Source organism: Numida meleagris, chromosome Z, assembly GCF_002078875.1.
Source record: "Numida meleagris isolate 19003 breed g44 Domestic line chromosome Z, NumMel1.0, whole genome shotgun sequence".
Taxonomy (NCBI): Eukaryota; Metazoa; Chordata; class Aves; order Galliformes; family Numididae; genus Numida; species Numida meleagris.
In genome coordinates this window covers 55,594,376-55,617,440 of record NC_034438.1, presented here as the reverse complement: position 1 = coordinate 55,617,440, position 23,065 = coordinate 55,594,376, and the positions used below count along the sequence as shown (strand labels likewise).

Genomic DNA, 23,065 nt, shown 5'->3' with positions numbered 1-23,065 from the left:
TTCTTGTGTCCATTCATAGAAACCTGAAAAGAAAGCAGGCATCACTTCAGGAGACTCCATTCTTATTGCTGGATGAGCTGACCACGCAGTTTCCCAGAGATGTACTAATGAGTGTGTTGACCCACCTTCCACAGACTGACAGGTACCAGCCCTGACAGCCCTGTGGGCTTGTTCAAGTGAAGAGCGTGGTTCAAAGACGCTCTGGCTGCCAGAGCCAGGGAAAGCTGCAGGATATCCCTGAGGAGCTGGCCCTCCAATCCACTGTGCTTTCCAGCGCTGGTGGGCTGGTCAAGGCTACAGCAACCAACGCCAACCAAGGCAGCTCAGAGCCCTTCGTCAGGAGGACATAGGGCGGCTGGGGCTGGACTGCAGCACAACCTGGGGGCTGCTGGGCCTGCCTGAGCCATGGCGCTGTGGCTGAGGCAGCCCTGCTGACAGAGCATTGCTTTTCATTTGCAGCTCTACTCTGGACATCTGGAAGAGGATGCTTGCCCCAGCAGCGACTTTAGAGAGAGTCTTGGAAGAACTGTACAGTGTTCTCCGGGACCAACAGCTGTGCATGATTTTTAACATCACCACAGTGGATTTTGGCCTCCTTCACCTGACTGTGAGTTACTGGACAAGGCGACTTCCTCTCCTGCAGGGCTCTCTTGCCCCAGCAACCTGTCTCTCCCTGCCTTGCCCCTCAGACTGCAAAGCTGGGGAAGTGTAGGGGCAGAGTCAGGAGCATGGCTGGGGAAGGGATGTAGCTGTGGCCACCACCCAGCCTGAGTAGGCTGAAGCGCTTGTGGCCACCCACGTCTGGTGCCATTTTTGTTCAGCTCCCGCTGGTCATTCGCTCCTCAAAGGCATGAGAGAAAGAGGTTGTGGCTGGTCGGAGGGCAGGAGTAGCAGGCCAAAAAGTCATCTTGTGTAGTGCTAGGCCTGGGGCACAGAGAGACTGTGGGGCCCTGCAAAGGCACTGCTGCCAAAGGCCAGGCTGTGTGGCGCCAATACTCTGCCCTGAGCTGCCAGAGAAGCCAGAAGCTGCAGGGTGCAGGGAGTCCTGCTGCCTCTGTCTCACTCTCACTGCTGTGTTCATTTCAGGTTATGCGCCCCACTGAAGAGATCCTGCAAGAATTATGTAAGCCAGGCCTCTTCCAGATGTTTCTGAAGATTAGAAGCTTGCCAATACTCTGGCTGGTGCTCAGAGGCCTTGCCCTTCTGTCAGAGAGACCTGAGATGGTGAGCAGGACCTAGTCAAATGAAAACCCTGTTGGCAGCCAGGTGCTGGGTTGGTGGGCAGTGTTGTGCCTTGACCTTGCCTGAGACTTAAGAGTTTGAATGATGGCCATGGTGGGCCCTGGTGGCTGCCTGGGGAGCTTTCAAGGAGCTTTCCAGATGGCTTACTTGGGAACCTGTTGGAAAAGGGTGTGGCTGAGCAGGGGACATGGAGTCCTTGCTCTCCTGCTCTCCTTCTCCTGTCTCCCCATGTCCGTATCAGTGCACCCATGGCCACCACCTGCCCGGAGTCTGCTGCTGCCATTCCCGTGGCATCTGCCAGGAAGCAAAGCGTGTGGCTGGTGCTCTGTAGTCAGAGCTTTTAGGCCAGGGTGACCATTGCCCTCTTGATGAAAAGGAAATTGTGTGTTTTGTACAGGCAAGAGAAATACGGACCCTACTGCCAGACATCATGGAGACCCTGCAGTTTGTCAGTGCGCACATCACTCTTAACGTGCTGAATATCTTCAGAAATGTGGTAAATCACCTGGGGAAGATGGAGGCACGTCCCATTGCTCTGGAGCTGGCTGAGAATCTCCTGCATCTTTTTAATCATGTAAGTCTGCTGTGGGAGGCTGAGCTCTGCAGATGAGTGCTTGGCCGGAAGGCGTTCTCCTCTCTTTGCTCCTCTGGGCTCTCACGGGACTCTTCTCGGCTCATGGGACATCTTCTGGGCTCTGCAGACCAGAAGGCCTTGTCCCTAGCAGTTTGGTTGTTCTTGGTGATGTGAGGCCTCGGTGCTGGGGCCCAGCCCCACCCCTGTGCAAAGCATCTGCTGCCAAGGGTTACTTTCAGACCCTCCAGTGCCCCCTTTACTACAAGCACCAGGTGTTCTCCCCAGGTATCGTCGCAGAGAGGTGGAGGCTAAGCAGGCAGCATGTTCCCCAGAGGCATCGCTGAGGGCCAGCCCTGTTTCCAACTTGGCCCAGTGCCTGGGGAGCTCTGCTTTGACCTGCTGGGGTGACTGGGGAAGCACTCTGAGGAGCAGGCACCATGTGCTGGAAACCTGTTGCATTGCTTTGCATGAATTCACAGCACATTCATGCAGAATGTAACTCCGAAGCATCTCACTTTGGATCAGCCACACCTACTCTCGTGCTCACCATGGGCAGTGGCAGTGTGTCGCTGAGGTCCTTCTGTTCTCCTCCCTCAGGTGTCAAGTGAAATACGAGCGCGTTCCATCCTCCTGTTCAAAGACGTGATAGAGGCTGTGGTGTGGTGGCAAAAGGGAGACATGAAGAAGAAAGTGCACCGGGGCCTGCTTCCTCTGCTCTTTCTGAACAGTGATGAGACCTTGAGCGTTGCACAGGTATGAATTTCAGACCTGGCCAGTATGTAAGCAAGGGTGTGCTGACACCTCAGCGGTGGTCTGGGAATTGGGGGCAAGGGCAGCAAGCATTCCAGTTCTTGGGATCTGTGTCTATGGTGCCATCTCCCAGCATCTCTTGCTTTGTAGGCCTCTAGGGAAGCCCTCATTGCTTGTGCAAAGTTCCTGAAGTGGAAGGAGCTTGAGCACCAGGCCCAGAAGAAGAATATAGTGGGGATCATGGAGTGCTTGGTAAGAACAACTGCACAGCCTCTGCCCCTTTGCTGAGGAAGGGGATGTTGGCAGGGGGGGCTGCACATGCAGCTGGGAAGGGTCTGCAAGCCCCATGCCTTTGTGTTCTTCTCCAGCTGCAGCAGGGCAGGAGGAGGGTGGATAAATATCTGCAGCAGAGCCTGCTGTACCTGAGGCATTCTCAGGCTTCTGTGCGACAAGATGCTCTTTTATTCATTGGTGAGCCCAACCCCTGGGCCCCTCTTTGGGCCCTGCCTTAGCGGCAAGGCACAGCCCTGCAGCCCCCAGATACACCCTGCCCATGACGGTAGCCCCGATGGGTGCCTTGCTCAGGTCCTCCCCCAGGCAGCGTCCCTGCCTGGGGTGCAGAAGCGGAAGCTGCTGGGCTGGCTGGGCTGCAGTCTGTGCTCCTGGGAGCATGTTGGGTAGTGAGGATCTGATGGGAGTTCTGTACCTAGGGCTGACTTTGAGTCTGTACTGGGACCAAAGTGAGAGAGAGCGGAACAAAATCCACAAAGGTGAGTGAGGACAATGCTGTGTGTGCTGGGGCTGGGGGGAGGGGACAGAGCCTGAGCAGTGTGCAGCTGTGCCTTGCCCTGCTCCAAGGATATGCTGCAGGAGCAGAGGAACATTTCTGGGGTAGATGGAGCAATCCTGAGCAGTGGCTTCCAGCTGATCCCTTAGTCTCACATGCTCCTCCTGTCCTGGAAAAGTGATGGGTGGGGCTAGTATGGTCTGCAGGGGATGCTGGTAGGTCTCTGCAGGTGAGTGGGTTTCATCTCTGCTCTGTTTCCTTCTGTTGCAGCCCTCCATCCTTTGGAACACGACACCCATCAGGGAGTCAGTTCTCTGGCAACTTCAACAATCCTGATGCTGAAATATCCAGGGCGGCAGGCAAAATCAACATGGGGCAAGCTCGCAAAACTGTGTTGCTGGCCCTGCAGTGCCATCTCTTCTGAGAAATATCACTGATTAAAACTTGAATTACAAAGCTGTTCCCTTGGTGTCCTCTTGTGTTGAGCTTATGTGCAAGGCTTCTGTAGTAGTGGGCTGTAGGTGCAACCAGTGTGAGGAGAGCCTGGGAGAAGAGCCTGCCCCAGTTGGCTCCAAATGGGACCTGCCCTGGAGGAGCCCACACAGGAGTAGCTGGATCAGGGCTGAAGGAGGCTGCAGCCCATGAGGAGAACCATGGTGGTGTAGACTGTCTTCCTGTGGCTTGTGGTGTCAAGAATGGACAGAAATCAGAGGATAATTCTGGATGCAGGAGTGCATTCTCAGCATGTTTGCTGACAATACTCAACAGGGAGATGCTATGGATTCTCCGGAAGGGTGAGAGGCCTTGCATGGGGATACAGATCCATTGGAGGACTGGACAATCAGCAACAGCATGCAGTTCCACTGAAGAAAATAAAAAAGGCTTTAAACTGGCATACATCATTCCTAAGGACCACATGGCTTTTTCTTCAAGGTCTGGCAAGGCCACTATCCCCTCTGTGTACAAAATAAGACTAACTTCATGGCAGACACATATGTTGCTTTGAGCAACATATCTGCTCATTTTGCTGGGCCTTTGACAGATACGAAGCAAGAAAGTAATTGTTCTCCTAACTTCTTGCAAAGCTGAAGTGCTGGTAAGGAAAGCTCCTGTTTGCTCAGTAGTGCTGTGTGTCTGGGCTGTCATGTGGAATAAGACAAATGGGTTTTTATTTCAAGGGAAGAAAGCATCTTTTCTTATATCCTGGAGACCCAGAAATCCAGAATCAAAGATCTTCAATTTTGGGTTTGCATTTCAAAAATGGGAGAGAATGATTCTCCAAATCTTTGCTGACATTTAACTATTAAAATGATAATAATATTAATAATAACAACAACAACAACACAACAAAAACACAACAAAAATTCTCTTCTCCCTAAAGGCATAGGGAGAAGAGAATCACCTAAGGAAATTTCTCATATGGATTGAATTGGTACTCTGGTGGGAGGGTCCCTGCGCACGAGAGCAAAGGAAGGAGAGACTGAGTTAGAACGCTACAGCACTGGTAAAGGAATACAAAGCAGGAGATACTGTAGAACAAGGAATTTTGGATGGCACGAGCCACCTACATGGCAAATGGTCAGGCATTTGCACACAGATGGCATTTGCTTGGCCATAAAGCATAAAGAGGGAGGGGGTTGGTAGGCTGTAGCTGTGACTGCCTAAGCAAAGAAGACTGCCATCAGAGGTATATGGAGCTGTGCAATGTACCAAATGAGCAAACACAGGATACGTTGTACCGATGGGCAAAATTTTGCTGAGGTCTCCTTTCCAGGTGGTAATATCCTACTTTGTAACAGAAACCCTTGCTCTATGTCTTTGTGCTACTGTCCTTCCTAGTACTCATCCTGATTTGTTCTTAATGCACCCCTTTGTAAAATAATTCATTCTGTTCAGCACTTTTCCTATCTTAGTGGCACTCTTGAGTTTTCTGTCATCACCAAATCTCAATAGCGTGACAAGGTTGCTAGCAAAAAGTTTTGGACAAGAGCAGTCCCAAGACCAGACGCTGAAAACAATGTCTTCCTTAAGGATGGTGATCTGTCATCAAAACCGCTGGTTCCCTTTCCCCTTTGACTGGCTATTTAGCCAGTTAGGGTTTCTTAAAGTCTCTTAAGGATTGCTTGATGATTTCCCATACAATCTGTGACAGATATCTTGAGGTAGGATCCTCAAGCATCACCTATTTTACCAAGAAAATACACCAAAATAATTTGACACAATCTGTGGACGTTGCCCTGGATCCAAGAGTCTATTTTGGACAAGATGTGTACTAGATATCCCAGAATAGTCAGGTTGTGTGAGCCTGCCTCGATCAGCCTGCCTCCTTATTCTGCATCATGTTTCATTACAGGGTCCACAAAACAAGAACTTATGCTGAGCTTGTGCTCTGGGGGCCAGTATGATTGTTAGCTTTGGTTGGCTTCCCTTATAAAGGACCACGTGCTATAGCTTGTTCACACATGCAACTGAGTTAATGTTCAGTGCAAGCATGTTTTGTCCTCTTTTAACAATGCAATATGAATTGCCTTACTCTCATCAGAATGAAACAGGAAATTGACTGGATTATTGCAAATGGGAAAACAGTGCCAAAGTTGCATTTTTGAAACTGAGAAGATGTTAATTCTAAAAAAACACAGCAAAAGAGTGAAGAAGAGCATCAGCAAAGCCAGTATCAGTCACCCTGGGCGGGGGGAAGCAACAACAACAGCAACAGCAGAAATAAGAAATAAGAGGATGTTCATCTATTTCATGTGCTTTGGTAAGCAAGTAAAAAGAAGCAGACTACACAAAGCTGTGGTTAGAGCACAGTCAGAGGTAAAAAGTGCCAAGCTTCCTCCAAAAGAGAACTTGGACATTTGTCTCTATGACCGTGTATGCACTGAGTGAGCTACTGGAGACCTCTACTCAAATCCCTTAGATTTTCATTTCTCCAGCCATCTCTCTTCCTGAAGATCTCCTGAAGAAAGGCTTTCCTGTGAGAATGAAGGCCTTTTATGAAATGCTACAGCTAGTTTTGCTGTGGTGGATTTATCTCTGTGTGTGACACATGCATTCCTCTGACAACTGTTGTCATATTTGCTCAGTTTGATAATCAAAATCATGCTTTTGTTACTTTGTGCCTTGCAGATTAATCTGATTTTAAGAGAATCAGGCTGACTTTGTTTGCTTTGTTCAACGTTAGCAATATCAAGATATCATGACATGTTAAGTTACAGGAATGATTACAGTTGTTGATGCAAAAGGCTGATAGAAGACAACTTGACTGTTCCAGTGTCTCACCACCCTCACAGTAAAGAATGTCTTTCTAATATCTAGTCTAAATCTTCCCTCTTCCAGTTTAAAGCCATTTCCCCTTGTCATGTAGCTACATGCCCTTATAAAAAGTCCCTCCCCAGCTTTCCTGTAGGCCCTGTTCAGGTACTGCTATAAGGCCTCTATAAGGTCCCCCCAGAAACTTCTCTTGTCTAGGCAGAAGAGCACCAGCTCTCTCAGCCTGACCTTGTAGGGGAGGTGCTCCAGCTCTCTGATCATCTTTGTGGCCCTTCTCTGGACCTACTCCAGCAGCTCCATGTCCTCCTTTTTTGAGGGCCCCAGAACTGGATGTGCTACTCCAGGTGGGTTCTCATGAGAGCAGAATAGAGGGACAGAATCATCTCCCTTGACATGCTGGTCATGTTTGTACTGATGCAACCCAGGATACGGTTGGCCTTCTGGGCTGCAGGCACACATTGCCAACTCATGTTGAGTCTTTCATCAATGAACACCCCTAAATCCTTCTCTGTAGTGCTGCTCTCAAGCCATTCTTTGCCCAACCATTTTCTGTGCTTGGGATTGTCCTGACCCAGGTTCAGGACCTTGCACTCAGCCTCGCTGAACTTCATGAGGCTGGCATGGGCCCACTGCTCAAGCCTCTTCAGGTCACTCTGGATAGCATCCCTTCCATCTGGCATATCAGCTGCTTGGTGTCAACTGCAAACTTGCTGAAGGTGCACTCAATCCCTGTCTAGGTTGCCTACAATGTTCAGTAGCACCGGTCCAAGCAGTGATCCCTGAGGAATGCCACTCGTCACCGCTCTCCACATGGGCACTGAGCTGTTGACTGGAACTTGCTGAGTGTGACCATCCACCCAATTCCTTATCCAGAGAGTGGCCCATCCATCAAGTCCATTTTTCTCCATTTTGGTGACCAGGATGTTGTGCGAGAGTTTGTCCTGCAAATCTATGGTATCTTCCAGTGCTGGAGTAAAAATAATGGAAAAAACTCTTTTGACTGGGCACTGCTCTTAAAAAATTTTGAAAAGAGACTTCTTAAAGAGTGTATCTTTCCAGTAGTTTTATGAGTGTGTCAAGCATCTTCAGATAAGGATTCCTTTCCCATGTTGCATTTCTTTGTCATTGACTTCAAAGGTTAATGTGGAAAGTGTCAGCATTTCTTGTTTTGCACTCCTTTTGAACAGTGGCTTAACTTGTGCAGAAAACATGTTGTTTTTGTCTTAATTTTAATATAAGCATGACCCATATGTAGGATAGGACCGAAAACATGTTATTTCCAGCCTTGCAGTAACTTTTTAATTACATCTAGCTTTTCAGCTATGAGAAAAAGCTGAAGAACTTCTACAGACTTATTTCGTTTAATTGTGTTTTCCCATACTGAAATATTTTTGCCACTCCTGCTTCTGATCACATTAAAATCATTAAAAATCATAAAATTAATTCTAAAGATACTTTATCCATCTAAGTGTGTATGTTTGTTTGTTCGTTTGAATGGCATCAGTTCCCCCTCATGAAAAAGGCTTTGACTGGTAGTACAGTCTAAGATGCTCAGCTGGAAGCTGCAAAGAAATTCTGCTGATCTACTGGAGCCAGATAACAGGGAAGCCATATAAACATCAAAAGTTGGTCCATACAAGTCTGAGGTGCCTAGGAACTTACTCTGGTTGCCAGCAAGCACCAAAGTCTATGCTGCTCCCTTTTGGCTTGAAACTTATTGCAGCTGGCAATCCAGTCTCCAGAAACAATGTGAGCAATACCTTGTTTGAGCTGACCTATACATCTGAGTGCCTACATACAGATCTTATGACAAGAATAGAGCAGCTGCATGCCAAAAGTCTGCTCCGCTAAATGTATTTAGCAGAGAAATCAGTTCTGCAGTCCAACACCTGAACTAGTTCCAGTGTGCTGAATGAAGTACTTGCGTTTACCCTTAAGGATTTTCATGCACCTAGAAACCCAACTTTTTTGTTGTTCTTACATTAACCCCTTGCACACTTGTTTTGTGAACTAAAATAACTCTAAAATGAATCCAGTAGATCTGTTGGAAAGTGTCAAAACAAAGAAATAGAGACTGCATATAACCAAGATACCAAGTCCTTTTTCATAGAATCACAGAATCATTAAGTTTGGAATAGAACTCTAAGATCATCAAGTCCAACGCCAGACCATCCCCACCATGCCCACTAACCAGGTCCCTCAGACCTATATCTATGTGTCTCTTGAACACCTCCAGGGATGGTGACTCCACCACCTCCTTGGGCAGCCTGTTCCAATGCATCACTGCTCTTTTGGAGGAGTTTGTTTATTTGTTAGTTAATTTTGCCCACCACCTTTTCCAATGATATTCTTCTCCCATCATACCTGACAATACCCACTGAAAGCCTGGACCAGCTCAAAGCACTAGACCTTTCCTTTCTGTGGGTTCATGAACCACCTATCTTAAATGGATATATTGTTCAGTATATTGAAAGACAGCACTAAAAGCCCATCAGTAAGTGTTATATTAGAACATATGTGTCTGCTCTTTTGGATTGCTTGGGCCACACTGAGTGAAGAAGAATTGTCTTGGACCATATATATGTAGATAGCTCCAAAAGTAATGCCTCCTCTTTATTTTCATGGAATCTACAACAGATACAAGTGCAGTAACTTTTTGACAGAGAAAATTTTCAGCTACAAAGTACAATTTTTCAATGAAGTCACCACCTTTAGCTATGCATTTTCACTAGCAACGAACAAGAGCCTGAATACTTTGCTCAAAACCATCTGCACCAGTGGAGGTGACCACTGTTGCTGTTGCCACTGCTGAAACACGCTACCCACCACCTCACTGTGCTCACACCCACTGGTTGGTCTCCATAAACTTTCAGCAAGTGTCAGTGAATGTCACTGGGTGCTATTTTTTTCCATATGGAGGAATCTAATCACACTCCTTTCCTTCATCCACACTTCCATGTCAGACGCCATTCTGTCAGACTGCCCCTCTGCTGCCATCTGTTGCATCAAAACAAAATGTAACTGGATATTGGTGGGATATCACCAATGAACCAGTGGTTCAACCTCCACTGCCATATTGCCAGCATCATAAAATAAGAGTCATTACTTTCGGAGCAGCCTCCATAATATATACACTTAATGTATATAAGTAACAAAACTTATTTTAACTTTTAAAATATTTTTTTAAATATTAAAAAAGAAGAGAGCAACAAAGCCATAAAACAATTGGGATATTTGACTTTGTTTTTGTGAAACTAATGCATCAGTCTGGTTTGATGGCAGTGGTTGCAATTCACAGTGAGAATCTCTTTCTCAGAGATTTTTGACAATAATTGTTCACAAATGTACACAGTGCCAAAAAGGTGATGACATGAACAACACCTGACTGTGAAGCGAGGCATACATTTCTCTGGTAAGACTGGTATTATGAAAGTCCAGCAGAGAGACATGATCAAATTTTTGAGTTGAATGTCTGATTGCAACTCTGTACCTTCCATTTGAAACTCTGCAGTTATGTTGACTGAAAATGGAGTCCCAAACATAAATTGATGATTTCTTTCAGCAATCTTGAAACCTATTCTCAAATTCCCGTATCAAAACAGAAAGCACAGTTGCATGTTTCTCTCTATTCCAAGGACTGTGTTCGGCCAATGTATCAAAATGCCTAAAATTACCATAACTTGAGTTAGCACTGCACTACACCCTCCCCATGCCTTGGTTTTAGGCCAGACAGCATTGATAGGACACCAGTGTTTGGTTGTTGCTGCTCAATACCTGCACACTTGGTGGGGCATAGCCTCCTATGTGATGGCATGGGGCAGATGGCGGCTGCATTGCAAGCTGTGCCTGGCCAGTTGCCACAGGTTGGACATGCCTATGCAGAAGCTTGAGACATCCCAGTTCCCAAACACAATTTCAGGGCAATTTAAATGGAAACAGATTAGCCTAGTTTAACTAGAGCTGGTAAAAAACTTCCCCAGCAAAGTAACTGCACGTCAAATCAGTTTTTTTCTTCTTTTTTTCTAATATTATCTGATGTCTTCCTATTTTTTGTCCTCTTTTGTCCTTGCTTATATTGAAAAATAGGTAAAAACAGAAAGTATGCAATGTAAGATTTGCGCAAGGCAACCTCCCAATTCTGATAAAAAAGGGCTTGACAGCCAGCTATCTTTTTGTTTGGGGATTTTTGCTAAAAACTGCAAATGTCTCTGAAAATATGAACAAATATGATTTTTTGCATTGAAGTTTCCACTTAAAATAATAAAGGAACAACAGCAAGCATGTGCTCCTTTGCTCATCATTTCTCCCTTGCCCTGGTCCCAGAGCATTTGTGCACACAACTCCAGAGCTAACAGTTTATTACCATCATATAAGTCTATTGGAAAATTAACTACCTGTGCACTGGGAGTGTGCATTCACCACCATTGCCTCCAGACAGTGCTGCCAACTTGTTTTACAACAGGTCAGGTTCCTTCTATCCCACCACTGCTGAATCAACAGTAGGTTTATGCAAGCTCTTATAGATCCTTATCAAACCTCAACTCTTCTACATACACTTGCAGACTGCATACACTCGTCTGCAGGATATTGAAGAATATGACCGTCGCAGAGAGCTCCCCCAGCATAGCCAAGGCCAAGATTCCTACCACCCCCTCCTTGAAACCTCACTCCAAGATAGCTATCAAGACAGTTCATACCCACATTATATTATTATATTGTAGTAAGCATTTAGCTCAATACAGTTGGGCTTGAGAGGTGCTAGCAACTCCATCAATATAATCTGAATTAGATTAATCATTCTGAAAAGCTCCTAAGATGTCCTCTTTTGAGACTTCTTTAAATTGAGACTTCTTTAATATGACAAGAAGTCCAAGAGTGGGGAAAGGAAGGGACAGCAGGGGCTGTACTTTGGAATCCACTTCAGTGGTGGTATTTAACAAATCAAGAAATGGTTATTGCTTGAGTCTTTCTTAGTTGGCTTATTTATTTAGGCTCTCTCTTCCATTTCTACTGCGATTTTGATAGAAATCCTGGAGCAATTTCTTCCAGAGGAAGGTGGAGGACTATGTAATTTAAACTTTTTGCCTGATGTACCTATCAAACTTTTCATTTCTCAGGCTGCTAAAGGTTATTTAAATTTGTAGCTTTTCCAACTACAGACAAAGGCTTCACATTCTGAAGAAAATGTACATTGTTAAGGATTAAATGGACAGGCTCACACTTTAACTAATGATAAATTAGTTAGTCCAGGTTGTCTCCCACTATTTTTTTTTCTTTATTCCTCTATTTGATAGTTGGAAGTTCTTCGTAATCAAGGACCATGCTGATAATTTGTGAGAAAAAGTGAGAATTCAAGCAAAAGCAGAGAATTCAAGCAAAAGCATTGTGTGTAGATAACATCATAGCTGGTGATGCAAAAGGAATAGTCATGGCATTGAATTATTTCTGAAAAAGAATAAAGGAAAAAGAAAACAGAAAAGGAAAAGCAAAAGGAAGAAGAAAATGAAAAGGGTAAAGAAATAGGAAAAAAAAGGAAAAGGAAAACTGAAATAGAAGGAAAATGAAAAGAAAAAAGAAAATGAAAGAAAAAAAGGAAAAAGATAACAACAGAAAAAGAAAGGGAAAGAGAAAGGGAAAGGAAAAAGAAAAAAATTCTCATGCTGAGAATTCAGTCAAGACTTCCTTTGTCTGTTGGACAACAGGTTGATCGTGAGCTACCAGTGTGCTCTGTGGTCAAGAAGATCAATAGTAACCTGGGGTGCACTAAAAAGAGCATGGCCAGCTGGTCAAGGGAGGGTATCCTCCCCCTCTACTCTGCCCTGGCAGGGCCACGTCTGGAGCACTGTGTGCAGTTCATGGCTCCTCAGTACAAGAATGACAGGGAACTGCTGGAGGGAGTCCAGTGGAGGGCCATGAAGATGATCAGGAACATGGAGCATCCTCTGTATGAGAAAAGGCTGAGAGACATGGGGCTGTTCAGTCTGGAGGAGACTGAGGGGGCGGACCTTATCAATGCTTCTAAATATGTGAAGGGTGAGGGTCAAGAGGTTGTGGCCAGGCTCGTTTCTGTGTTGCCCAGCAACAGGACAAGAGGCAACAGGTACAGGCTGGGCCACAGGAAGTTACATCTGAACATGAGCAAGAGGTTTTTGTGAGGGTGACAGAGCAGTGGAGGAAGCTGCCGAGAGGGGCTGTGGAGTCTCCTTCTTTGGAGGTACTCTAAATCTGCTTGGATGCTATCCTCTGCAATCTAATCCAGGGAATCTGCTTTTGTAGAGGGCTAGATGATCTCTAGAGGTCATTTCCAACATCTACAATTCTGCGATTCTGTGATGTTGTACCTGTACACCTGTGTCTGTCCCCTGTCTTTTGCAGATGGACTCGGGATCTGCCCTGGTGGTAATCTCATTTCGTAGTGTCTTTGACTTGATGGTACTTCCTGCTACAGCACAAAACACAATGTTTGCCAACCTCTTAGAGCCATGATTTCCTATTTATAAAAATCCACACGTCTTTATTTGTACACATATAGTAATCACAACTATGTAGGCAACACTCATGCCTACATGTCTCATCAACCATGTTTTTTTGTAGATAGCTGGTACATGCCCTCAGTTTCTACACAGTATTTCTAAGCTATTCTGAAAAAACCTCACACTTAATTTTTTTAGAACATTCCCTGAACTAGCAATATTTGAGAACCCCACTGCAAAATTGCAGGCATATTTCACCCTTCTTAACAGATGGAACTAGCGCAGACAGATAATACTTTGTTTCTCAGCAACACTGCACTTGCAGCTCAAAGCTGTAGCTTCAGTCTGGCCATGGTCAGGCAAAGCACACGCTCATTACTGAGCAAGATGTGAAAACCTCTGTAGGAGTAGTGCATATTTCTCTGGTCATGATCTCCAGGCTTGCTTGCTCACCTCTGTGATGTCTTCAGTTGCTGCAGAAGACCATTGGCCGGGCAATCAGAGTTTGCCCAACTTCAGGACAACATGTAAGATATGTTTTAGTTCACATTTGTTTTCCACTGCTGAAATAACAATTAAAATCCCTGGGATCATTCTGTAGTTTATACTGAAACTGAAACGTCCATATCTTGTGTCAAAAATCTCGGCAATTGTAGACGATAAACACAGGGGTTTCCTTTTGCATTTCTTGCCATTCCTCCTGGCTCAAAGGAATTCCTCATTCCAGACAGAGCTGAATGTCCTGTGAGTCCCAGTGGGCACTTTGCTTTTGGTTTTTCATATCACTGCCTGAAGGCCATGGCAGATTTGAAACAGGCTGCATTTGAAGTGAATCAATGGACAGAAGGGAAAATAGATAGTCTGTGTGTGCGTGTATGTGTATAGGAATGGGCACTAAAGAGGACTACAGGAGTTTTTCCTCGGGGCAGAGAACGTATGTGTTTCTATCCATATATTTCTGGAAGGGTAGTAGATTACCTCTTGCACCGCAGGCTAGCTGGGCTTATTTTCTGGAAACAGTTTCTCTTGTTTGCTTCTGTTTTTGTTTGTTTTTTTTTTTAAGTAGGACAGCAGCTTGCCTGCAGGAGGTGTGGGCCAACTTTTGTGTCTTTTGTCACAGCAGATGAATGATTATCTGCCGGGCCTAAATGCTGGGCAGAGCTGACCTAAGCAAGAGACTTAGAATGCCATGTAGTCAGTTGCAGGGGATGCTGGTGATCTGTAGAGCAGAGAACAAAAATATTAAATAGACCAATGTGGGGAGTAGCCTCCTGGTCATTTATTTTCAAGAAAGAAACAGTCAGAACTCAAGCAGAAACAGGCTTCATAGGGATGCAGAGCACAGAAAACCTGTGCTGTGAGAAGGAAGATTGCTCAGTCTAGCAAACAAAGCCTGAGACTCAGGTGGGGTGAGGTCTGAGATGCAATATTGTGGCTCCCAACAATCATGAGTGTTCTCAACACAGCCAGGGTAGTGAAAGTGCTATTTAAACTGAAAGACACACTGCACAGACAATTGCCTTGATAGTATAAGCTACCACAAATTAAACTTGGAAAATGAGGAGTAATGGCCTAAAACTCGAACGCAGGAAGTTCCATACAAACATGCAGAAAAACTGTATGGTAAGGGTAATGGAGCACTGGAACAGGTTACCCAGAGAGGTTGTGGAGTCTACTTCCATGGGGATATTCAAGACCCATCTGAGCGCCTACCCATGTGGCCTGTTGTAAGGTACCTGCTTTAGCAGAGGAGGTGGACTCAATGATCTCTTGAGGTCCCTTTCAACCCCTGCAATTCTGTGATTCTGTGACGGTAATCATATTGCCATAATGATTCAGGTACTCATATTCAGAAATAGGAAGAAAAGCACTGAATATACCACATGATATAGATGGGGCATAAAAATTCTTAATTTTAGTAAAAATTATTTTTTAGATAAATTTCCCTTGAATCTTATCTATATATTTATATGTATGTTCAATATATATATAGAGAGAATGAGAGTAGACAGGAGGATAAAAAAAATAAAATGAAATAAAATGAAACAAAACAAAAGACTTGATTAAAAAATTACCTAAAAGGAGGCATAAATTATATATTTATTCCAACCTCTCTGTAGCTGAAGGGCATATTGAAATTATTTGGGAATTTAACAAGAATAATTTCTTAAAGTTCATTTTTAAAATCAATCCACAGACCATGCTACCAGTAGCATTACTGTTGAATACACATATCAGCAAAAGGAATTTTTCAGTTTCTCTGGATATATGTACAACTAAAATCTTGTGCATGGTGGGCAGAATTTTGTATTTAAACATACAAACATGTTCTTAAAAAAGCTTGAAAAGTCTAAGCTCTAATTCCAGATATGTACTGTAAAATAAGGGAAATATTTAAAAAAACTAAAGCTGTGTTTCAGCTAATTCCTTGCCTTAGTATTTCTATTACCTTAAGCTCTGTTTCCACTGTGCTTGGGAAGATGTTTTTATTTTCTTCTTGGCTGCATCCTTCAATACTGTCTCTGTCAGGACTAAGGCTGAACCACGTCCCTTTTTTGATGACTGTCAAGCAGGACACACACAGTCCTAAAAGGTCAACCCAATAAGCTTAGCATGGAAACAACTGAAATACCAGGATTCCTGTACAGTGATTCAAAGGCATATGTTTCTTCCAGGTTTGTGGAAAAAGTGCATCACCGAAAAAAGAAATCCAAGATATAAATGCTTAGGACCAAGCCATTTGATCAAAAAAATCAAACCAGCTATATCCTGTTCTTTTATTCTCTCCTCTGGTAGTCAAAGCAGTAAGACAGACAGGTCACTGCAAGGGTGTGTGCACCACAGGAAGGCATAGCATCCAGGGAGAGAGCCAGGACTACGGCAGTGGCTGTTCAGTATGTGGGCTATGAGAGACAGTCACAACTGCAAACTGCAGAAGTCAGGTTAACAAGGCAGAAAGAGAAGGACAGGAAGGAAAAGAAATTCTTCAATCCAAGCCACATATTTGGTTAGAAATTCACATCTTCTGAGTCAAATTTTGAAACCTTGTCTTTTTAATCAGCTCCTGTGAGGCCCCATCTGGAGTACTGTGTCCAGGCCTGGCGCCCCCAGCACAAGAAGGACACAGAGCTCTTGGAATGAATTCAGAGGAGGCCACCAAGATGATCAGAGGGCTGGAGCACCTCTCCTATGAAGAAAGGTTGAAGGAACTGGGCTTGTTTAGCTTGGAGAAGAGAAGGCTCCGGGGAGACCTCATTGTGGCCTTCCACTACTTGAAGGGAGTGTATAAACAGGAGGGGGAATGACTATTTACATGGGTGTATAGTGACAGGACAAGGAGGAATGGTTTTAAACTAAGACAGGGGAGATGTAGGTTAGATATTAGGAGGAAGTTTTTCACTCAGAGTGTGGTGACGCACTGGAACAGGTTGCCCAAGGAGGTTGTGGATGCCTGATCCCTGAAGGCATTCAAGGCCAGGCTGGATGTGGCTCTGGGCAGCCTGGTCTAGTGGTTGGCAACCCTGCACTCAGCAGGGGGGTAGAAACTCGATGATCTTTGAGGTCCTTTTCAAGGCCATTCTGTGATGATTCTGTGATGATGATGATGATCACACTTGACACACAACATCAAATTAAGTGGACGATAAAAGAAATACTTCTCAACACACTTGAAAACAAGAATTGTAAAACTGGAATTAGGCAACATTGCAAGGAAGTTGCTCACAAGACAAAGAGCTGTGTTTGTTATAAGTCTAACTTAGAATGAATAATTGCACTAACTTCAGACCTGAACTTTCTCCTACTGATGTTAAAGGCAAGATTTCCATCAGCTTTGTCATGGAACAAAAGTAGACTGCAGGTCAAATTCAGTATGCTTCTGGAGTACTTGTTAATCTGGATTAAATGCAAAAAGTACTTCATATGACCAAGGTGTCTTTGAGTTTTCCTTGTATGAATCAGAGGAAGACATACAGTCGTTCAAACAGCAACCTTAGCCCCCACACACAAAACAACAACAGGAAAATCTGATTTCACCAGAGAAGGTATTCTGCATCACATTAACATATATTACATTAATCTGGTTTTAGTACCATCCATGTTTTCATGTATAATCATAATCTCCAGTTTCAATGAGCAATGGCTTTCCTCTGATTTTTCAATCATAACAATTAATATTGTCATCATTTTGTAGCCACTGTAGACATTTTATGTACATGACAAAAAGAAAGCTAAAAACTCAGAGACTATTACAGAAATAATATCTCATCTGATTTTTAACTAAAAAAAAAAAATTCTTAATGCACATTTAAACATGAATAAAGCTTAGCAGAAATTTTGAGTCTCCAAGTATGATCTCAAAGGTACTGAGGAGAGTGGAATCACCTCCCTTGGCCTGCTGGCAATACATTGCCTCATACTTCCCAGGTTACCATTAGCCTTTGTGGCAAAGACACAGACTGGCTTATGGCCAAGGCCAGCCAACCTTGAAGTTTAGCATTGAAGCCAATTTGCATTTGATACAGATGCACATTTTCAGATGTTTTGGCTGCTTTATGCAAAGACTGTTTCACTCTGGCTTTCAGTCAAAGTTGCAGGAGGCCACCTAGCAGGTATGAGCATCTTCTGCAAACTGCAGCATGCACCAGATGGCCTCTCAACAGCAGTCTTCAATATGATCCCTGGACTCTGGGATCATCACTGTCTCTGGATAAGTCAGCTGAGCAGGTAACTCTAGGCAAGCTGGATCAACAGCTGCCTGTGCTCAAAGACAACGTTTTAAACAAATTCAGGAAAATAATAATAAAAAAATAACAAACACATTGTGTTGCTGGTGTGGATGCTGATGAGATCTGTGAGGGGAAGAGGAATGCATTCACAACCACATGCATGTCCACGGGAGCCTGTAGCTCATGATAAGATTGCGGTTGCTCATATGGTGTATTTCTGCTGCCAACAGTCCACAGGCTTTGTCACAAGTATATTTCTCAATATTCTCAGATCATCTCACTCCCTTAAGATGTTGTTAAAAAACATTATTTTAAATGAGAATACTGTAAATGTCTTTGTAACATACTTGCTTTTGTAAAATGCACATCAAGGGACTCTGGAGCTATAGACTCCATTTCTAGATCTGCCAGTATATTGGGATCATGATCTGGACAACCATCCTCCTTACGCTGCTTCCCTTCACTATCACATCACCACTCCCTCTCATCTGTTTGAACTATGAGTTCTTTGAAGTGAGTCCATACTACCAGCCAGTCAGGGCCTTGAGAGATATGCTAGTTGCAAGGTAGTAGAGGTTGGCCTCCTATCACAGTGACTGTTGTCACCAATAGCTGACACCACCAGAGAAGGTGGCATCTCACACTGTCAGGAGAAAACACACAAAGACAAAAAGAACCTCTCAGAAATTTCTATACATGATCAGTCTGGATATCTTGTTGGAATATACAAAAAATAGCAATAAATCAAACCAGGAGCTTTGACTCAGCAAGACTACAGAATCAGACCCTCCTGCATGAGCCACTGCAGTCAGTCCTGGTAAAATTTTAGTAGTACTGAAAAGCAACATCACAGTTACTCAGAAAAAGGAAAGAGTGTAGCATGGCTGATGGTAGGAACCAAAGAAATCATAGTAGCTAATGCAACTGGAGAGGTGATTATTTGCAGAGAATTACCCAGCTTTAGGTTTGGCAAGTGCAAGGAGAGTGCCTGGGTGGATGCACAGAGTGTGCTGGAATGTGCAGTGACCGCACACGGAGAAGATCATGGTTTTTGTGACTCACCCAAAGCACAGCATCTTCAGCAGTGCTGCGTGCCCTATCCACCATGCCAGGGTACTGATTCAGCCCTGACTCAGAAGGAAGAGAGCCATCTCCCTGAGTCATCACCATCAACTATTTTCCTTTGAGGTCCCCAAAGAGGAAGTGCTACATGGGTGCATATTTGTCTCCCAGGAAGTGTGATATCAGACCTCAGCATGAATGGCAAGTATACTTAATATGAGGACGGTTTCCTCAAGTAACCTTACTCAGTGAATTATTCTCTTGGCAGGTGGCTGGATTAAAAGATCATAAAATATCTTCCTGTTATGTAGAATAAATGTTTCTGCCATTTTATTATAGTACTAGTTTATTCTCAGATCAGTTTAGAATGAAGAACTGTTTTCATGAAAGTAAAACAAAAACAGCAATAAAAAAGAACAAAGACAAGCAAAGATCTGCACTGAACTTTATAAGAACCATGAAAATATGATTCACTTAATATTGCCATCCATCTGGAGTCATTTTTGTGGGATCTCATTTAATAAGATTGCTCCTATAGTACTTTAAAACTGGAGATGATTTTCCTGCAGTACTTAACAATTACTTATATTTCTTTTTATATATCTATGTAAAAAATATTTAATAAAATATTAATTTCAAAGGAAAATAGTAATAATAGAGTATAATTTGAAGTGCATAAGCTCATTTCTATAGTTGTGTCAAGGGAAGAATTTATAGTATGTAGACTAATCCATGGAACGAAATAATATCTTAGAAATCACTTGAATTAGACTTGGTAGCTTTGCCTTAGATAACAGTCATACAAGTAACATGGCCTGGGGAAAACAATTTCCTAATTTGAGGACTGAAAAAAAATGTGGAAGATATTAATTGCTAAGAAAGAAAAAATGATACAGCAAATAAGCCCCATATAAGTGTGAAAGATGAAAAGAGTGATTCTGTTCTTGGTCCCCAGAGCATAAGACAAAGTCAACAGATATGAGAAAACCCCTAAAGTGTGTGAAGATTAGTATATATTTACAATGGTGAACAATGACAAGATCTTGGTCCAAGGCTGTTTTTCAGCTTCCCAGGCCTTTTTCTTGGTTTTCTAAATAATCTGAATCAAAAGAGGGGTCGCCAGCTGAGTGAGGGAGGCCATTGTCCCCCTCTGCTCTGCCCTTATGAGGCCTTACCTGCAGTACTGCATCCAGGTCTGGGGCCTCCAGGATAAGGAAGGTGTGGAGCTGTTGGAGCTGGTCCAGAGGAGGCCATGAAAATGATTACAAGGCTGGAGCACTTCTCCTATGAAGAAAGACTGACGGAGTTGGACTTGTTCAGCCTGGAGAAGAGAAGGCTCCAGGGAGACCTCATTGTGGCCTTCCAGTACTTAAAGGGAGCTTATAAACAGGAGGGAGACCGAGTTTTTTACATGGGTGTATAGTGACATGAGAAAGGGGAATGGCTTTAAACTAAAAGTAGTGAGATTTGGGTTTGATGTCAGGGGGAAATTCTTTACTCAGATGGTGGAAGCTGTGGGGGCCCCATCCCTGGAGGTGCTCAAGGCTAGACTGGATGAGGTCCTGGGCAGCCTGAGCTGGTGACGGGGCAGCCCTGCCCATAGCAGGGGGCTGGAACTAAGTGGGATTTAAGGTCCCTTCCAACCAATCCATTCTGTGGTTCTTTGACTCTATCCAAAGAACATCTGAATAAATGAAAATAAAACCTGAGGTCTAGAAGCTCTAGCTTGTGGGCGCTGCTCACCAAACAGGTGTCAGATAGTTGGCATCTCCATTTTTTTCCATGCAAGATCATACCACTCTTCATTGCTGGACAGGGCACCTCTGTCTGCTCTTGCAGCAGAAGAGCTGCATGCATTTGACTGTGTATTGCCCAGGAGCATGAGGCTCTGTGGGACACCACTAATCTTGTTATAGCTACAGGGTAGTAACAAAGCCTGCTTCCTCCTTCATGGCTCTGCTGTCCAGTGACAAGTGCCTGGGAGACTGACCACATTCCTCTGCCAAGTTGCACACTACAGGATCTGGGAAGCATCCATAACATAGTGTTGCCAGTGAACAACTGGCATCTTAGGAAGGAAGAAAGGTTTGGACACGAAACTTTTGCAGGAGGTTGGGAAAGAAAGAGTATAGTAAGCCTTGTGCAGGCCTGGAGGAGCCAAGTTGGAAAACAGATTCCAAGATCAGTGTGTTACCACGTAGAGTGCTCCAAGGCACCATTGTCCATAGGTTCAGCAGCCCTAATGGGTCACAGTCACTTTCCTGGGACAGTTCCAAGTAAAACCAGATGCTGTAGGAAGTGGTGGACATGACTCAGTAGCAGTGGGAGTCTCGCTTCCTTGTGAATCAGTGCTGGAGCTGTCAGGCATCTCAGCTGGACCTACCACAGGAGATGATGTTAAACCATTTGCTGTCAATTAGGAACCATGTATCTTTTGCAGTCTGGAGTTCTGGCTTAGCTCCAGGACGAGTCACTTTTACACCTACTGCCTGCGTAAAGCATTGATATATTTTCTGTCTCATTTCTCTGTCCTGAAGCCTTGCTACCCTGGGACAGTAGCCACAGATGTAAATGCAAGGGTGTAGTCATGATTTATGCCAGTAACACATGCCCTGCTGTAAACAGTGCTAACACAGCTGCACCCAATAGAAATAAAAAGATGCTCTAAAATACAAGAGGTGCTCTCTATTGTTCCTCAGCTTTTATAAAGGGAAAGGAGAAGGAGTATCAATGAGTAAGAAGGAGAGTCTCGAAGTTAATGCACCTCCGGTGCCGTATGGATGGAGGGAAATGAAGGAATCTCACAATCACAGCATCAGCTCTGAGCTTAGATTTGGAAGCTATCTCATATCTGCCACAGAAAAAGTAAGGGCCTTCAGTAGGTTAATCACTGAATGCTTCAGAGCCCCAACGCAGTAAGAGGAGTGGGGAAGCTTTAAGAAGTCTTTTAAAGAAATATCATGACTATATAAAGAAAGTAGTAGACAGCGTATTTTCACAGCAGTTCTCTGCTATTGCAGTATGATGATTAAGCTAAGCTGATGTATATTTAACATTCACTTTATTTTAGGCAGCGCATGTGTATTTTAAGCTAAAAAGCTTGTACTTTGCCTAAGTTTTCCCATCCAAATCAGGCGTTAAAAGCTTTAACAAGTACAAGTTTTGGCATGAATAAGGTCTGCTTTCTTCGTAGTGAATCATATGAAAGAGCTGTGGTCAAACTCCAATTAACACTAAACACCTTAGGACCATAGTGACTTGGATCAGTAGTATGTACTTTACAGCTCAGGCTGACAGGCATGAAAAGCTAAAGCAACTTAGGCCTAAGAAACCAGGAGAAAGTTTAAAGAGAACAAGGAGTGAAGTTTTACCTGTGCATGACCCTCACTTTGTACAAATATAGCATGCATTCAAGCTCAGTAGGTGGTATTTATCACTAGATCCAATAGGTCATTTTTGACTTGCCATAAAAAACTGCTTTTTTAAAAAAGCAAATGACAACAGAAGTAGCTATAATAATTTTCCTAAGCAATATATCTGTGAAATAACAATTCAGTTTCTATTCTGTAAAGTCATGAGTCTGTGAAACTTCATTAATTTCCAGATATCAAAACTGTACTGATTTCAGTCTAGAGTCTGCTACCACCTGAACTGTTGCATGCTACTTTGCTGAATTTTCATTGCTTTAATGTTTGGATTTAAAGTCCTAGAACAAATGCATTGCAATTGCCATGCTCCATATAAGAAAAAAAAAACCAAAACCAAAAACAAAACAAAAACAAAAAACAGCTAAAAATACAGCTTCAAGAAATGTAACCAGTAGTGATTCTTGAAATTAGTTTCTGCTACGAGTGCACAATTTCAGTCCAACCAAACAGCCCTTGCCATTATGGTTAGGACAACAGCCCATTTCCTGCATGTATCTCTGTGTCTGTGCTACTAATCCACAGTACTCCTAGCCTGAGGGAACTGACATCTTATCCATTCATTGTTCTACTGTGTGAGCAGGGTATATGCAGAGTACAACTCCCAAAGACCTGTAGCTGCTGGGAATACAAATCTATCTGCCTGTATCCTCCATTGCCTCAGTGGGAGGCAAGGGAAAATGAAAAATTATAGGTACGAGGGTGGAGCTAAATTCTGGTTAAAAGAGAAAAGCCTTCCTGGAGTGCTCAGC

At 43.8% G+C, this 23,065-nt stretch overlaps 1 protein-coding gene across 2 annotated transcripts; it reads left to right on the top strand.

Moving 5' to 3' along the window:
- On the top strand, positions 1-3,806 carry LOC110390151 (maestro heat-like repeat-containing protein family member 7). Of its 2 annotated transcripts, XM_021381355.1 has the most exons (9): positions 1-142; positions 460-607; positions 1,087-1,224; positions 1,640-1,816; positions 2,414-2,569; positions 2,717-2,818; positions 2,935-3,037; positions 3,277-3,336; positions 3,624-3,806. In XM_021381355.1, the coding sequence occupies exons 1-9, from the start codon at positions 108-110 to the stop codon at positions 3,788-3,790; spliced, it is 1,086 nt and encodes a 361-aa protein (XP_021237030.1). In that variant the 5' UTR covers positions 1-107; the 3' UTR covers positions 3,791-3,806. The 2 variants fall into 2 exon arrangements, with proteins under 2 accessions (XP_021237030.1, XP_021237032.1); XM_021381357.1 differs by lacking the exons at positions 2,935-3,037; positions 3,277-3,336 and having other exon boundaries at positions 3,624-3,784.

What these genes read in the sequence shown, in the direction of transcription:
- LOC110390151 (XM_021381355.1), top strand. Translation starts at nt 108, where the DNA reads ATGAGTGTGTTGACCCACCTTCCACAGACTGACAG. An exon ending in TGTCAGAGAGACCTGAGATG is followed by an intron (nt 1,225 to 1,639) that starts GTGAGCAGGACC and finishes TGTTTTGTACAG; the next exon opens with GCAAGAGAAATACGGACCCT. An exon ending in TCCTGCATCTTTTTAATCAT is followed by an intron (nt 1,817 to 2,413) that starts GTAAGTCTGCTG and finishes CTCCTCCCTCAG; the next exon opens with GTGTCAAGTGAAATACGAGC.